The sequence below is a fragment of the Antechinus flavipes genome, chromosome 2, assembly GCF_016432865.1.
Source record: "Antechinus flavipes isolate AdamAnt ecotype Samford, QLD, Australia chromosome 2, AdamAnt_v2, whole genome shotgun sequence".
NCBI lineage: Eukaryota > Metazoa > Chordata > Mammalia > Dasyuromorphia > Dasyuridae > Antechinus > Antechinus flavipes.
Genome location: NC_067399.1, coordinates 44,452,792 through 44,470,927, shown reverse-complemented (window position 1 = coordinate 44,470,927; position 18,136 = coordinate 44,452,792). Strand labels below are relative to the sequence as shown.

Genomic DNA, 18,136 nt, shown 5'->3' with positions numbered 1-18,136 from the left:
GGGCTTGACGTGCTTTGAAGACACCTCCTTCCGCCTCCAGAAACTACAAGTCCCGTGATGCACCGGGCTCGACTGTTCTGTTTGAGTTCGCTCTAGGGGATTCCGCTGTCCGGGGGCAACCCCTCCTGAAACCTGGTCTCTTAATCTGTTTTCCTTCGCATTTTGGTGGGAGGGAAGAAAAGAGCTTGGGAAAAGTGAAATACTGTATTTTCTTATTGAATTCTGGTCGTTTAACAAGTTTAAAGGCGACCCCAAGTGAGTCGTAGACTCAACTAAAACAGGCGTTTGGATCTTCATGGATGGAATCATTTCTCTTCCGAGGATCCAGTTAGGATTTCCCATAAAAGTAAACGGGTTCTTCATGATAGATTTTGACAATAGGTTAAATTCCATTTTTCTCGAAACAGTCCTCAGAAAAGTACTTCTAGAATCTTAAGCCATTTATAATTTATTATAAATTTATTATTGCATGTAATTGCACATAATGTGGGTATTTCTGAGGTCTAAATGAAAGAGAGTCTTTTACTCAGCAGTAACTTTTAATTTTTCTTTTGAGTATTAATGTGATAAATAGGTATCAGAAGGAGGAAAACTATTTGTTATTCTCAAACAAATATTTCAGCTTAGGCATATCCTTTGAGTTTGTATGCAGACTGAATACTAAATTAGAAAACTTCTGTATGAATTGGGATGACAAAATCTTCCTGATATATTCTACTGCCTTTCATCACCAAACGGATTGGGTAGAGGCAGTAATTACCTACTAGAAAGAAATAAGGTCTGGGAGTCAAAAGATAGTTGATTTTATCCTGCCTCCATAGACATCAAAAAAAAAAAAGTTCCATGATATATTTACTTGATCATCTCATTGTAGTATTCATTATAAACATTTGCAAAAACTTGCTTGCTACTTTGAAGATTGGGGGTGGGGAAAGAAGGGGGGGAGAGAGTACTGCTTGTGCACCTTCATCTATTGATGAGGATAAGGATGTAGAGAAACTTCAATGAGAGATAGGCCTAGGGTGAACAAACATTGCAAATGTACTACAAGCTAGAATTGAAAAGGAAGAAGAGGATGGGCTGGATTGCCTTTGGGGATTGTGCAGTGCTTTTAATAAACTTGTTCTTTAGAAACTTATTCTTAATTATGTCAAGATCAAAAAAATAAAAAGCATTACTCATTAAAGAAAAATGAGAATGGAAAATTCTCTCACTATATAACATTCAGCAAGCACCAGCTGTGTGTTAGGTATCATACAGAATACTAAAGATTCGTGTTTATTTGGCTCATGGGCAAACCCAGACTCCTCTTGTTACCTCTTTTTATGAGAACTTTTTTTTCCATGTAAATAGTATTAAGCCAAACCATTCTTAGGTGTTTTCTAAAATCTTCTTTTCCTCCTTTTTCATGGGAGAGGGAGACTTCATTGGTAGTTTCTAAGACTTGGTTTTTGCCTTGGTTGTGATTCATGGAGTTAAATTCATAGTGAAGTTTTCAATTTCTTTTCTCTCTCCCAGAGATTTGATATCAAGAAAAAACATGGCAGAATTTAGACTTCTTCAACTACCATCATATCCCAAGTGGGTTTTTGTTCTCAATATACTGGAGGAAGATAGTTTCCAAAATTTTCTCATCTTCAATTTGTTAATGAAATATAACTTTATTGAAACTTGGCCACAAATGGACCTCCCTCAAAAGTCTAGGACTGAAAACTCCTTTGCCAGTTATAGACTTGTAGTGCGGGGGTCAACAAGAATCTCCTCAGACCAGAAAGGGACTTTTTGTTTGTGTGTTGACCAGGTACCTCTTCTGATCCAGTATGTCTTTGTTTTCCATTTAGGTGGCAATAATCGGTAGTTCTGGGGTGTCTTGCCATGTTGAAGCAAGCTGCAGTTAAGCTCATTTGGGGGCCTTTGCGCCAAACCTGCTGGACAAAGTGGGGTCAGAGGGAACTTTGTTTAGATCATCTTGTACCTATCTCTTCACTTCACAAGGACAGTGCCCTTTCTGATAAAAGGAGGTTGGTGTGGCTATTATTCTCTTGTCATATCAACAAAATTGATCTTTCTTTCTGAATCGATCTAAGCTGTTTGTAGACCCTTCGCTGTTGAAAAAAAATCTTGTTAGCAACACCAGCAGCTAGTTCTCATCTATTCTTAAGAAATTAAGATACCCTTTCCTCCCAAGCCCCAAATTAGGTTTTGTTTTGGGAATAGCCTTGAGGTCATTATTGTCCCCAGAAGCTGCAGTGTTTGCAGTGATTGTGACTTTTTCTTTTCTGAGCAACTACTTAGGAACTTGTTATTCTTATGCTTAGACATTTTGTTTCTAATTCTAGTGCTAAACTATTAGGGAAATCTTTAGAAGTATCTTGCTGTAGTTTTAAAGAGAACTATCTAGAAAGAAAAATTTTTTCATAACCCAGGAAAAAATAGTAAATTTCCAAAATGCAGTTATCTGAAATGGAGTATTATAGAACTGTACAACTAATTTTGGGAAAATTTGCAATGTGGTAGGGCCAGTAATTAATGGATTTGGATTCAGAATACTCAGAAACCCTGAAATAACTGACTTAATCTGCCATTTATTTATTAGTGATATAACATCAAGCAAATCACTTTATTGCCCTTAGTTTCCTTATCTGTAAAATGAAAGGATTATACTGGATCATTTTTAACATTATTTCTAGCTTTTATGATTCTAGGAATTAGGCTCCTTCACTTAAAAGATTTCATTTTCCTTAATTAATCTTGTTTGGTAAATTAGGTTAGCATGATATGATGTTTATAGCTTCAATCACTGGGCCTAAAGTTTAACAGTCTATGCCTGAATTAATTTTTTTTACTATAGCTAAAGGCTAAAATTGTCTTCTAAATAAGGACCTAATTTTCTGATTTTGAAAGGAAGACAAATTCTATCCTATATTCCCTGCAGACAATATAGAACTAAGGGTGATACCATCCTCTTTAGAAATTGTCTAATTTTTTTGTAGAAATAATTTCTCTTAGGGGATAGAACATCCTTTCTGGAGGGAAAGGACTCACAGAGACAATCTTGTCTTGAAACAATTTGAAGACTGATCACTAGAGAATTAATTAATTTTTTTTAATTTTTGGATCTCAAACCTAGCCCTAGGATTGCCTTTACTTTGTGGGTTTTATTTTTTGTTTGCTTGTTTGATTTGGTCTGGGTTTTTTTGATAGCTTTGGCTAGGTACTGAGAATTAAGTAGTATTTTTAGTGTTTTTTCCAAATCTTTTTTTTTTTTTTTAAACTACTTGTTTGACCTATACTTTCTGTGGCTAAGTTACTGCATTAACTAATATCTTTTTTGATGGAAAATTGCGAGGGATAGAGTACCTTGGGAAATAAATGTATGATAAGACATAGTTAGCGCCTGCTTCTCCCAGGTAATTACCACAGTGAATTTTGTTTTCACCTTTATGTAGTAAGCTGAAGAGACATTTGAAGAATGAAAAGGAGTTCAGTGAGAAGCAGCTAAACCAAGCCTCTGCTACCAATCACTCTGTTGACCATGGTTTGCCCATTGATGAGGAGAATCTTGATCCACATGTGAGTTTCTTTTTACCTCAATTCACCGGTGTTAGAGTTGGCCACCTCTCTGACTCGACTCAGCCATACAAGTTAGGATAGAAGATAGGATAGTATTTATTTAATCTGTTCTGAGAAATTCTAAAGAAGTAATCAAGGCAAGAACTTTTTAACTTGTCACTGGTCTCTTGAGATATTTTTAAGATTGAGACCTTTTTTGGAGATTGAATGAATGAATGAACATTTATTTAGCATTATGTGTCAAACATTGTGCTAAAATAAAATGTGGAAAATGATAATGTCATTTATTTTATTGGAAAGAAGAGGTTAATTGGTGTGTGTGTGTGTGTGTGTGTGTGTGTGTGTGTCTGTCTGTCTGTCTGTATGTATCCTGTAGAAATTAACTGACAGAAAGGATGTTCCAGAATATTTTTAATTCACAAAAACCAAGCTTTATATGAATAAACTTAACTCCAGTGTAGGCAGTTTTTCTTTTATCATATATATATATATTGAGAAATAAGGTCTATAAATAAACCAAAGCACAAGAATTTTTCAGAATGGGAGCCAGTAAAATTTTTTATATGATTGGTAGGAGATCTTAAGACCAAAAAATGAAAGGGATTAGCATTGTACCAGACAGAGAGTAGATAGAAAGGGAATAACACAAGTAGAAAAATAGGGTAAAGTTGTATGTGTTATTGAATTGAAACAGTGACTGTGACATCTGAAAGGATTCCCAAAGCAATCTATTGGAAAACAAAATTGTTAATCTTAATAATGTATTCTTTGTGGGGACTAAGAATCAGAAATTGAGGGGATGCCCATTAGTTAAGGAAGGAATGAATGAACAAGTTGTGGTATGTGATTATGATGAAGTATTATTGTGCTATGAGGAATGACAAGCAAGATGATTTCAGAAAAACCTGGAAAGGCTTACATGAACTGATGCAAAGTGAAGTGAGCAGAACCAGGTAAACATTGTACACAGTAAGAGCAACATTATGTGATGAAGAATTATAAATGACTTAGGTATTTTCAACAATAGAACAATCCTAGATAATCTCAATGGACTCATGATGAAGCATGCTATTTGCTTCCAGAGAATTCTCCTCCTTCCCTCCCTCCCTTTCTCTTTCTCTTCCTTCTTTCCTTTTCTAGTCTTCTTGTACAAAATAACTAGTATAGGATTGTATAGTTAACCTATATTAATTAAGAGGGGAAGGAGAAGGAGAAATAGAATTGTGAACTTAAAACTTTTTTTTTAAAATTTGTTTTTAACATGTATTTGTGGAAGAAGAAAGTACTATTTAAAAATATATATATGTTATTTGATGGACCCATGAATAGACCTCAGGGAAGTGGCTGGTGGAGAAGGGAGAGCCTATGACCTCCTGCTAGAATAGAAGCAACTTTGGGGTGTGGGTGGGCTAACTTTGGTATTCATTGTCCCCAGAACTTGGTATGTAATAGAAACATAGGTAGTGCTTGTTGATTTATCATTCACAATATGAACTTTATTTGAATAACTTTAACTCTGAGTTAGGTTCTCTTCAATGGGGACAATTTTTGTCCTTTTGTCATCCTGCTTGTCATTTCTTATAGCACAATAATATTTCATCATAATCACATATCACAACTTGTTCATTCATTCCTTTCCTAACTGAGGGGCATCCCCTCAATTTCTGATTCTTAGTCCCCACAAAAAAATGCTGTTACATTTTTGTACAAATAGGTCCTTTCTTCTTTTTCTTTGATCTCTTTGGGACACAGACCCAGCAGTGGTATTACTTTGGGCATAGTTCCAAATTGCTCCAAAGAATATATTATTAAAATTAGCAATTTTCTTTTCCAATAGATTGCTTTGGGGATCCTTTCAGATTTTATAGTCAATGTTTCAATTCAATTGTCCTTGCAGACCTTTCATCTGAACTTTTGTGATGACTTGATTGATCTCAAGCCAGTCCATTATCCCATCTGCCACATTATTCCTAACACAATATTCCATAGCATTATTATGTGCTAGTTAATGGGGATAGAGATTCAAAAATAAAACAGTATCTGTGTTCAAGCCTTCTGTTTTCTAGGAATATGTAACATGTTCACAGGGGAGTAAATCATGGATAAATAGGAAACATTTATGTATTTTGTAAAATTTCAGAGCACTAACATTAAAGGAATCAGGGAAGGCCTTTTGGGAGAGATGGCATTTTAACAGAGGCTCAAAGGGAGCTTAGAGTTCCATGAGGAAGAGAGAAGGAAAAGAACTACAAGGATCCTCTGCAAGAATATGGTAGTTGGAGATAGAATGTCTTGAGCAGTCCAGGCTAGCTGGAAAGTCGGGTGTGTGGACAGGGGTAGAGGGAGTGTGCAGCTTCCTGGAAAGGGGGGGGCGGGGAGGGAACCTAACTGTGAAAGGCTTCTGGTGCCAAAAAAAGCAGGTGATGTTTTCTCCTAAGGCAGTACCTTGTCATCCCCTTTACTCAAATATCTTTGATTGTCCTCTTACCTCTAGAATAAAATGCAGAATCCTCAGACTGGCATTTAAAGCCCTTTGCAACCTGGCTACTACTGACCTTTCCAGTCTTATACCATATCACACCCCTTTGTGTTCTGTTACCTGTAGATGACATTTTGTAGTCTACCTCTGGTGTGTTTTATCACAGCAATATTACAAGATCCGCAGTCAGGCGATCCAACAGCTGAAGCTCAATGGAGACAGTCCCTACCCCCACAAATTCCATGTAGACACCTCACTCACCCACTTTATCAAGCAGTACGGTTATTTGCAACCAGGGGACCACCTGACTGATGTCACTTTGAGTGTGGCAGGTAGGTAATCCTCTCCTGTCAGGTAATAGTATACACTAAATTCCCATTGTGGAGGCAGCTTGTTGCAGAATACAAAGAGTGTAGAGTCAGGAAGATCTGAATTCGAATCCAGCCTTGGACACTTACTAACAGTGTGATCATGGGCAAGTTTTCTGCTTGCCTTAGTTTCCTTAGCTATAAAATGGGGATAACAGTAATAGCTATCTCACAATCAAATGAGATGATATTTTTAAAAAGCCTTTAGCTTGGGGTCTGGGCACATAATAGGCTCCATATAAAGGTTTATTCCTTCCTTCCCATTATATAGTCTGCTGTGACCCAAAACAGTGTACACAATAGAGAATGTCCTTCCTTTAAAGAGTCCCTTACAATCTAAAGCAAATTTGGGGAAAGGAAGAGGTCTATCTACTGGAAACATCCCTCCTTTTCCTCTTCATAGATGAAGGTAAGGTCATCCTAAACTATCAGATGATGGTAAGAGGGGAAATAAAAAGCAGTCTATGAAAGAAAAGTCTTGATTCAGGGAAAATAGTGTCATCTGCAGCAGTCTCATTGCCGCGTATGTGCTGCTGGTCCTTCCCCTTGTTTGAAGAGTTATGTGTCATTTGCACCCTTGGGACTAGGGCAGCTCTCTACCTACTAGAAGCGGGACGGTGACCTCTGACTGAGACTGGTATCTCTGCTTCTGGGGAAGAGCACAAGGGAGAGTGTTTCTCTGGGACCTCGGATAGGGAAGATATTCTCCCTTTCCCCCCATGCCGTATTCTACCCAGGAAGGGAATCCTTTGGCATCCATGGGAAGGCAGTCATGAGATAATGGGACTTTTGTTACTTACAGGTCGTGTCCATGCCAAACGGTCTGCAGGAAAGAAGCTCGTCTTTTATGATATTCGGGGAGAGGGGGTCAAACTGCAGGTCAAGGCCACATCCAGGTACATCAGGCTGCCAGCCCAGCACATGGAGGATTGATTTTCCCAATCCTGCTCTTTAAAATTATGGTAAAGTAGAGTGGGATTGAGTGGAAGTGACCAAAATGCAGGTCATTCGTTTAACTAGAATTAATTGCATGCATGGATGGAGAGATCAGTAAAAAGTAGAGGGGAAAATTCTGCCCTCAGGTTGTAATAATAGTAATGGTTACTATTTATATAGCCTTTTAAGTTTTATAAAGCACTTTGCAAAAGATGCTACAAAGGACAATGTTTGTTTAGGATTTAAGTGAGGGACCTAGAGTAAGAACACATATCATTTTGAAATTGGGTTACTGTGTACCGAATTGAATGTCCCTTCCTCTCAGGAATTATAAATCAGAAGAAGAATTTTTTCATATAAATAACAAACTTCGACGGGGAGACATCATTGGAGTTCAGGGGAATCCAGGGAAGACTAAGACAGGAGAGCTGAGCATCATACCCAATGAGATTACACTCCTGTCGCCATGTCTTCATATGTTGCCTCACCTTCACTTTGGTCTCAGAGACAAGGTGAGCTCCTGTGCCTCTTTCTTCTGAATTCAGCCCCTTCTGGGCCTTCTTTTTTACTACGTTCTTAGTGTTCACCTTCTTAGCCTTTGGTCTTGCATCCATATTTTATGTATCAGAATATGATGGCTTGCTAGTGATAGCTTGTTAACTTCTGTGTTTGTTCCTTAAAGGAAACTCGTTATCGTCATCGATATTTAGACTTGATCCTGAATGACTTTGTGAGACAAAAGTTCATCACCCGCTCCAAGATAATTACCTATATCAGGAGCTTCCTGGACGAGTTGGGCTTCCTGGAGGTGAGGAAGGAATCTTTATTTTTGTTGTTGTTTTTTACTAAAACTTTGATTTTAAAAACATATTATTTTTAAAATACGCATAGATAAATTTTCAACATTCACTCTTACAAAACTTTTGTGTTCTACCTTTTTCTCCCTCCCTTCTCCCCATCCTCTCCCCTAGAGAGAAGTAATCCATGTACAATTCTTCTATACATATTTCCACAGTTATCATGCTGTAGAAGAAAAATCACATCAAAAAGAAAAAATATAGAAAGAAAACAAAATGCAAACAAAGTGCAACAACAACAAAAAAGAAAATACTATGTTGTATTCCACACTCAGTCACCCCTAGTCGTCTTTCTGGGTACTGATGGTCCTCTCCATCACAGATCCATTGAAATTGGTGTGAATGACCTCATTGTTGAAAAGAGCCACATTCATCAGAATCAGTCATCATATAATCTTGTTGTTGCTGTGTACAGTGTTCAGGGAAGAATCTTTGTAATGTTCATTCAGGCTTTCCTAATGTGTATATTCCCTACTATTCCCTACTCCCTTCTGAAGATTGTTCTAAGTCTATAGCCTAAAAAAGCTAAAAGGGTCTGGCCTGACTGCTTCATGGATCAAGCAATCTTATGTAACAAGTTTGGTGGAATTTTTAGCTCTTTAGTAGGAAGAAAGAGCCAATATTTTATGAGAAACATTTCTATATGATTCGTGTTGCCTATTTCCTAAGTCAGGAAATGATATGCTTAAAATTAATAACATTCCTATGTTATCCTTTATGATAAATTTTTCTTTCTAGATCGAAACTCCTATGATGAACTTCATCCCGGGGGGAGCTGTTGCCAAGCCCTTCGTCACCTACCACAATGAGCTGGACATGAATTTATTTATGAGAATTGCCCCAGAGCTGTATCACAAGGTCTGAAAAACATAACCTCTTTTCCTTTGTGAAAGGACAGGCAAGTCCTGGGTAGGTTGTTGCAGAAATTAGCTTGACCAGAGTGGGAGATGCTCCCATCCCCACAGATGGCTCCCAGAGCTATAGTGCCCCATCATTCATCTCCTGAACTTAATCTCCAATCACTAATTGCTTCATGGACATTTCGGATAGATATCGCTCATGCATCTCAGTGTAACCTAAGAAAATACTAATTCTCTTTCATCTTAAGCCCACCCCTCTTCCTAGATCTCTATTTCTGATGAGGGTTTCACCATCCTGACAGTGAAGCAAGTTTGTTATTTTAAAGATATCTTTAGCTCTTCCTCCTCTCTCACCTCATTAACTGATTTTCAAGACTTGTCAATTCTTCCTCCAAATCTCCCTCATATCCATGCATCTCTGTCCACTTACACAGCCTCTGCCCTGGTTTGAGCCTTGCTGATTTCTCATAGTCTTTCTTTCTGCCTCAAGTCTCTTCTTCCTAATCCATCTTCCATCTATTGTTTTAAAAAGTGAAAATCAAGTTTATTACAAGAGAAATGGACATGCATGTGAAACCCAAAGAGTTCACAGTCCTTAACAAAAGTTTGCAGGCTTGTTACACATGACTCCCCTTCACTCATTCTTCAATTCTAGATCACCTGGCTGACTTAATGCTCATTGCCCTGTACATTCCATCTTTTGCCTTTGCATAAACTCAAAATTGCTTCCTTCTCCTCTGCCTCCTGCCTCTCTTGACTGCTATTTTCCCCCCTCACAATGAGACCTTTTCTGATTCCTTCAGATCCTATTGCCTTGCCCCTCCACCCCAATTACTTGGCATATATTTACATTTAAATGTATTCATTGTGTTTTCCTGACAAAATATATGTCCTTTGAAGAAGGGGTATGCTGAGTTTTTGTTTTGGTGTCCTCAGCACCTAGTATTGTGTTTGCCACATAAGACACATTGGTAAATCCTTGTTGATTGTTCACTGAATGAATAGAAAATAAGAGGACAAGAGAGTTATGTCAAGAAGAAGGAAGAAATAGATCTCCTTTTAGGATTTTTTCTTAAGATCTGGTTATTGCTTTTTTTTCTCGAAAACCTAGTTCTTACTCCTGTTGAGTCTACATGGGACACCAAGTGAGCTATTATGCATATTTGCTACTATGTCTTTTTCGTTATGTTAGAGCTTATTTGGGTTTTTTGGTATGGGGAGGATTTGAGTACACATGTGTAGTTTATCTTCAAATCACTCTGCATTTTTAGGAAAAAGGATGATATATCAGTCAGTAAATACTGATTCAGTGTCCATGATATGTATAGTAGTCTATTAGGTATTTTAAGTACAGAGATGTCTCTGTATAAACTGTTTTCCTAGCCTCTAAAAAAACTTAGTTATCCTGAGTTTTGTTAGCAAATGTGGGCTTGTAACAAAGCAAGGAAGATTTTTTTAAAAATTTTATTTTTTAAATAACTTTTTATTGACAGAACCCATCCCAGGGTAATTTTTTGCAACATTATCCCTTGCACTCACTTCTGTTCTGACTTTTCCCTCCCTCCCTCCACCCCCTCCCCAAGATGGTAAGCAGTCCTATACATGTTAAATAGGTTACAGTATATCCTAGATACAATATATGTGTGCAGAACCGAACAGTTCTCTTGTTGCACAGGGAGAATTGGATTCAGAAGGTATAAATAAACCAGGAAGAAAAACAAAAGTGCAAGCAGTTTATATTCATTTCCCAGTGTTCTTTCTTTGGGTGTAGCTGCTTCTTTCCATCCTTGATCCATTGAAACTGAATTAGATCTCTTTATTGAAGAGATCCACTTCCATCAGAATACATCCTCATACAGTATCGTTGTTGAGGTATATAATGATCTCCTAGTTCTGCTCATTTCACTCAGCATTGGTTCATGTAAGTCTTGCCAGTCCTCTCTATATTCATCCTGCTGGTCATTTCTTACATAACAATAATATTCTGTAACATTCATATACCACAATTTACCCAGCCATTCTCCAATTAATGGGATTCATTCATTTTCCAGCTTCTACCCACTACAAACAGGGCTGCCACAAACATTTTGGCACATACAGGTCCCTTTGCAAGGAAGATTTTTAATAGTTATTTCAAATCAGTTTTATTTCAATTTTCATTGACAGGATTTCACATATTTAAAGAAAAAATAAGAAAGCTCCATATGACAAAAACCACAAGGGATTGTATATTTAGCCATAAACTTTTGTGAATTACCATTTTTTAAAGATGTCCATTGACTTTAATACAATAAATCTATTCCTTATGAATTTCTCTCTTTTCTTTTTTGCTGCTGTTTTTCTTTACATACTTTCTGTATATATTTTTATTTTTTATTTTTTTCACATATCTTTTCACAAAAATCTTGCCATTAAAAAAAATTTGTTCATCGTTATAATTTTATATGGTCCAGTACCCTAGCAACATTCCATTGCATTCATACATCAAGAGGTGATGAGGACCCAAAAAAGCTGACTATGTGGTTAGACTTTGGTAGATATGAAGTATATATTGGAGGTAAAACTGACAAGACATGGCAACTAACGAAATAGGGTGATTGAGGAAGGGCAAACAATAGGACAAATCATTTTGGTTTTGTTTTTTGTATTTTTTCCATTCTTAGCTCTTACAAATAACAAGATATTTTTGTATATTATAGATCCTGTTATTAACCTCCTGGGGATACAATTCCAGGAGTGGGATAACTGGATGAATAGGCGTACTATTTTTATAACTTAATTATATAATTCCATGTATATTCCAGTCAAAAGGTTGACCAAGTCATGGTTTCACCAGAATCATATAACTACACAAGTATCGTGTCTTTTTTTTTTTTTTTTTTTTAATTTATTTATTTTTTTATTTTTAAGTTTTTTATTTAATAATTACTTTATATTGACACTCGTTTCTGTTCCGATTTTTTTTTCCCCCCTCCCTTCCTCCACCCCCTCCCCTAGATGGCAAGCAGTCCTTTATATGTTGGATATGTTGCAGTATATCCTAGATACAATATATGTTTGCAGAACTGATCAGTTCTCTTGTTGCTTAGGGAGAATTGGATTCAGAAGGTATAAATAACCCGGGAAGAAAAACAAAAATGCAGATAGTTTACATTCGTTTCCCAGTGTTCTTTCTTTGGGTGTAGCTGCTTTTGTCCGTCATTTATCAATTGAAACTCAGGTCTCTTTGTCAAAGAAATCCACTTCCATCAAAATATGTCCTCATACAATATCGTTGTCGAAGTGTATAATGATCTCCTGGTTCTGCTCATTTCACTTAGCATCAGTTCATGTAAGTCTCGCCAGTCCTCTCTGTATTCATCCTGCTGGTCATTTCTTACAGAACAATAATATTCCATAACATTCATATACCACAATTTACCCAGCCATTCTCCAATTGATGGGCATCCATTCATTTTCCAGTTTCTAGCCACTACAAACAGGGCTGCTACAAACATTTTGGCACATACAGGTCCCTTTCCCTTCTTTAGTATTTCTTTGGGATATAAGCCCAATAGAAACACTGCTGGATCAAAGGGTATGCACAATTTGATAATTTTTTGGGCATAATTCCAGATTGCTCTCCAGAATGGTTGGATTCGTTCACAACTCCACCAACAATGCATTAGTGTCCCAGTTTTCCCGCATCCCCTCCAACATTCATCATTATTTTTTCCCGTCATCTTAGCCAATCTGACAGGTGTGCAGTGGTATCTCAGAGTTGTCTTAATTTGCATTTCTCTGATCAATAATGATTTGGAACACTCTTTCATATGAGTGGTAATAGTTTCAATCTCATCCTCTGAAAATTGTCTGTTCATATCCTTTGACCATTTATCAATTGGAGAATGGCTTGATTTCTTATAAATTTGAGTCAGTTCTCTATATATTTTGGAAATGAGGCCTTTATCAGAACCTTTAACTGTGAAAATGTTTTCCCAGTTTGTTGCTTCCCTTCTAATCTTGTTTGCATTAGTTTTATTTGTACAAAGGCTTTTTAATTTGATGTAATCGAAATTTTCTATTTTGTGATCAGTAATGGTCTCTAGTTCATCTTTGGTCACAAATTTCTTTCTCCTCCACAAGTCTGAGAGATAAACTATTCTATGTTCCTCTAATTTATTTATAATCTCGTTCTTTATGCCTAGGTCATGGACCCATTTTGATCTTATCTTGGTATATGGTGTTAAGTGTGGGTCCATGCCTAATTTCTGCCATACTAATTTCCAATTATCCCAGCAGTTTTTATCAAATAATGAATTCTTTTCCCAGAAGTTAGGGGCTTTGGGTTTGTCAAACACTAGATTGCTATAATTGACTATTCTGTCTTGTGAGCCTAGCCTTTTCCACTGATCCACTAATCTATTTCTTAGCCAATACCAAATGGTTTTGGTGACTGCTGCTTTATAATATAATTTTAGATCAGGTACAGCTAGGCCACCTTCATTTGATTTTTTTTTCATTAATTCCCTTGAGATTCTCGACTTTTTATTGTTCCATATGAATTTTGTTGTTATTTTTTCTAGATCAATAAAATATTTTCTTGGAAGTCTGATTGGTATAGCACTAAATAAATAGATTAGTTTAGGGAGTATTGTCATCTTTATTATGTTCGCTCGGCCGATCCAAGAGCACTTAATATTTTTCCAATTATTTAAGTCTGACTTTATTTGTGTGGAGACTTTTTTATAATTTTGCTCATATAGTTCCTGACTTTCCTTTGGTAGATAGATTCCCAAATATTTTATGGTATCAACAGTTATTCTGAATGGAATTTCTCTTTGTATCTCTTGCTGTTGGGTTTTGTTGGTGATGTATAAAAATGCTGAGGATTTATGGGGATTTATTTTGTAGCCAGCTACTTTGCTAAAATTATGAATTATTTCCAATAGCCTTTTGGTAGAATCTCTGGGGTTCTCTAGGTATACCATCATATCATCTGCAAAGAGTGATAGTTTGGTTTCCTCATTGCCTACTCTAATTCCTTTAATATCTTTCTCGACTCTTATTGCCGAGGCTAGTGTTTCTAATACGATATTAAATAATAATGGTGATAGTGGGCAACCTTGCTTCACTCCAGATCTTACTGGGAAAGGTTCCAGTTTTTCCCCATTGCATATGAACAAGCATCGTGTCTTAGCATTGCTTTATTATAATCATCCCCAACTTGAAGAATATAAGGTACTCAATTAGAGTTGTTTTAATTCTTATTTTTTAAACAATTACAAATTTTGAATGTTTTTTTTTCATATTGCCAATGATAATTTGTTTCTTCTTGAAAATTCCCTGAAGAATTTTTACAGAGCCATTTAACTAAGTCTTGCTGTGACTTGTTTTCTCTGTGTTTAGATGCTGGTAGTTGGTGGCATTGACCGGGTGTATGAAATTGGGCGCCAGTTCAGGAACGAAGGCATCGATTTGACTCACAATCCTGAATTCACGACTTGTGAGTTCTACATGGCTTATGCAGACTACCATGATCTCATGGAGATCACCGAGAAGATGGTTTCAGGTGATCTATCCAGCATGCCTTTGACATTTGCCCTCAAGGACTTGTGCTCTCCCGGGGCATGGTAGATTTGGTAGATCCCTCTTTAAGCAGCAGCTTTCTCTCGTAGGAATGGTGAAGAATATTACAGGAAGCTACAAGGTCACCTATCACCCCGATGGCCCTGAGGGCCAGGCCCACGAGATTGACTTCACACCGCCCTTCCGGAGAATCAGCATGGTGGAAGAGCTTGAGAAAGCTCTTGGCACGAAGCTACCTAATACCAGTCTTTTTGAAACAGAAGGTAAAGACATTTTCTCAGTTTATGTTTCTCCTTGACCTTAACTGTAGAGTCAGAAACTGAGATGATGTCCCTACTCGTAACTCACTTTTACAAAGCGCTGTCGTTCTGCTATAGTTCTTTACCCGATTCCTCCCCTGGTGGCTTGGGAGCTCTCCCCTAATTCTGTGTGTTTGGATAACAGAAACTCGTAAGGTTCTTGATGACCTCTGTGTGGCGAGAGGCGTGGAGTGCCCTCCTCCCCGAACCACAGCCAGGCTTCTGGACAAGGTGAGCGCCCGTGACCTTGGGGTTCTGGGTCCCCTCGTTCTAGGATGGAGGGCTGCTTCTGCTTCCCGTGAAAATGGCAGCCCGTGGCTCCAAGGTCCTCAGAGAAGTTGGGCTAGATAAATGGGAAGAGCTGGGGCAGAGACCCAGAGTGTATTGTGGCCTTCCTTGGGTGGGGACTTAGGATTGGGAGTGGGGAAGTGAGATTCCAGCTTGTTCTCCAGGGTGTCCTTCACTATTCAGCTTGTAGGTGAGTTCCTGGAAGTGACCTGCATCAACCCCACCTTCATCTGTGACCACCCCCAGATAATGAGCCCACTGGCCAAGTGGTAAGATAGAGCCCAGCTCTAAGATCAACAAATAGTTGTTATAAGTGCTTCCAATGTATCAGTTCTGTGCTAGACACTGAGCTACAGAGACAAAAAACAAATGGCTCTTGCCTTTTAAGGGGCTTATGTTATACAGGAAAGATGTAGAGGCAGAGGCAAAGGGAGAAAGGATTACTCCATTCTAGGTACTGTGCTAAATTCTTCACAAATGTCATCTCATCTGATCCTTACAACAGCCCAATACTACATATATACAGATATGTAAATATAAAGGAAATTTGGGGTTTGATTGTGAAAGGAAAAAAAAGGTATTGGGTGATGGGGTCAAATGAAGGATTTTTGATAATGGAGAAGATCCGGAGCTTGTTTATAGGAAGTAGGGAAAGAACCAGAGGATAAGGAGAGATTGGAGATGAGAAGAGAGAATGATGGAGGAGCAAACTCCTGGGTAGTTGGAAAGAGAGAGGATCAGAAGCACAAAAAGAGAGGTTACTCTGGTCAAGGAAAATGCCGGTCCCTTTATTAGCAACTGAACAAAGAAAAGGAGAGTTTTGAAATATGAACTAGAAGAGAACAGGTTGCTTGGAGCTAGATTTTCTCCTCAAGTAGCAGACCAGGTCTTATGCTGAGAGAGGGCTAGTAGGAGGGAGGCTAAGAGGCCTGGGGAGAAGACATTTGGAATAGCCAGCCAGTTGGATTGTGAGAGTCAGTAAGAATAAAAGCCTTGGTATACAATGGTGGGTACCCAGCTGGGACTGGGGATCCTGAGTTTGTGATGAGGCCCCAGAGGCGCACACCCATTGGTACCTGAGAGGCACTGAGGCTCTGGGTTTGAAAGAATGTGGGTGTCCCCCTCCTAACAGGCTATCTCTTGTTCCCAGAGGCAAGTGAAAGGTTCTTAACGTAGGGCTATAGGGACCATGAATTTGTATTTTAGATATTCTGATAACGTTGTTTCCACATAACTGATTTCCTTGGGAAATCCTTTCTCTTGATGCATTTAAAAACATGGTTCTGAGAAAGAGAAAGAATGAGCACCATCTTCCCTACACTGCCTCTGGCAGCTCTGAGGCCCTGAAAGCCCCGTTTCTAAGCCAGGCTCTGGGCTTTGGTTTCCACTGCCCAGGCACCGCTCCAAGGAAGGCCTGACCGAGCGCTTCGAGCTTTTCGTCATGAAGAAGGAAATCTGCAACGCCTACACAGAGCTCAACGACCCCATGCGGCAGCGGCAGCTGTTTGAAGAGCAGGCCAAGGTAGGGGGAAGGCGCAGGAGCTCCTTCATATGACCTAGAACCCAAAGCTTTTCAGATAATTGCCTTTTTCCTTTTGTAACTTGGAAGAAGCTGCTATTCTAAGGGAAAACACACGTGGAAATAAAGACTTAGACCATGAGGAAGTGCAGGAGCAACATGGGGTACTGCTCAATCCCACCCTCTCTAAATTACAGGCATGGTCTGTTTCAGAGAAATCTATGTTTATGCAGAAATGGATTTCTTCCATTGGCTAAAAATTATAGGAAAACATTGTCCTCCTAATAAGATCTGGTTGTTTCTAGTTCCCTACAATAGTAGCGCATTACTTTGTACAGATGGAGACTTAAGTATATATCCAGTTCAACATTGATAGGCTCACCTTTTTTTCCTCTCATCTAGGCCAAAGCTGCAGGTGATGATGAAGCCATGATTATGGATGACAGTTTCTGTACTGCCCTAGAGTATGGGCTCCCACCAACTGCTGGCTGGGGAATGGGTATTGACAGACTCACTATGCTTCTTACAGACTCCAATAATATTAAGGTAAATAGCTTAACTCTTCCCATCTCATGCTTAAAGAACTTGTATTCCTGAAAAGGAAAAATTTTCTGAAATTTTTTCTTCCTCATTTGAGGCTTAAGAAACTCAAGTTCTCTACTTCAACAGTTATAAAGAAGCAGAATACAAGGGGAAAAAAAGTCTGTACTTTCCATCTATTTTGTGATAATGCTAGCCTCCTAGAGTAACAACTAGAGGCAAACCGAAACTGGGTTGTTTCTGTTCTCTGTCTAGATCTGTCCGGATCCCTCCCTGGGAAGTCTTTAATTTGTGATATTTGTTCAGGAAGAAAAACTGTTTAAGTGGGCTGGTGGCAAAAGAGTACACACAGCTTCCTAAGCAAAGTACCTTATTTCTCCCTTCTAGGAGGTTCTTCTCTTTCCTGCCATGAAACCAGAAAACAAGAAGGAGAATCCATCAAACTCTGGTTTACCAGAAGGCCCATCGATTGTCCCCATCAGCTAGAGGACAACCTTTGTGATTTGACCATACTTTCTGTTCTTGGAAAGAAAATCCAAGGCTAGAAGGGACTGCATATGGTCCACTTACCACATATACATTAAGCACATAGGATGTGCCAGGCCTTGTGCTGGGTGTAGGGGATACAAGAACAAGAATGAAGCAGACCCTTTCCTCAGGGAGAAACTCCAGGGTCCCACTTTACAGTTTGATTTGTTACAGAAGTAAGGAGGTGCCCTGAGGACAGCTTTTTGTACCTCATCCCCCAATAAATCCGATCAGTCTTGTGCTGCTCTACTTCATTTTCCCCTAACCATGGAATCCCTCCATTCCAGCCAGATCAATGCTTTAATAAGTATAGCTGCTTTT

General features: G+C 38.4%; 1 protein-coding gene across 1 annotated transcript; it reads left to right on the top strand.

The window, feature by feature from the left end:
* The first annotated feature begins 35 nt into the window (after positions 1-35).
* Positions 36-18,064, top strand: LOC127547694 (lysine--tRNA ligase-like). The gene is made up of 15 exons (XM_051974663.1): positions 36-135; positions 1,842-2,021; positions 3,450-3,573; positions 6,219-6,384; positions 7,223-7,316; positions 7,682-7,868; positions 8,039-8,164; positions 8,952-9,071; positions 14,462-14,624; positions 14,731-14,904; positions 15,086-15,171; positions 15,412-15,497; positions 16,624-16,750; positions 17,150-17,293; positions 17,675-18,064. The coding sequence occupies exons 2-15, from the start codon at positions 1,876-1,878 to the stop codon at positions 17,771-17,773; spliced, it is 1,842 nt and encodes a 613-aa protein (XP_051830623.1). The 5' UTR covers positions 36-135; positions 1,842-1,875; the 3' UTR covers positions 17,774-18,064.
* Positions 18,065-18,136: the final 72 nt, after the last annotated feature.

Coding starts and splice junctions, on each gene's coding strand:
- LOC127547694 (XM_051974663.1), top strand. CDS start 1,876: ATGTTGAAGCAAGCTGCAGTTAAGCTCATTTGGGGGCCTTTGCGCCAA. Junction 6,385..7,222: donor TGTCACTTTGAGTGTGGCAG/GTAGGTAATCCT, acceptor TGTTACTTACAG/GTCGTGTCCATGCCAAACGG. Junction 15,498..16,623: donor ATGAGCCCACTGGCCAAGTG/GTAAGATAGAGC, acceptor TCCACTGCCCAG/GCACCGCTCCAAGGAAGGCC.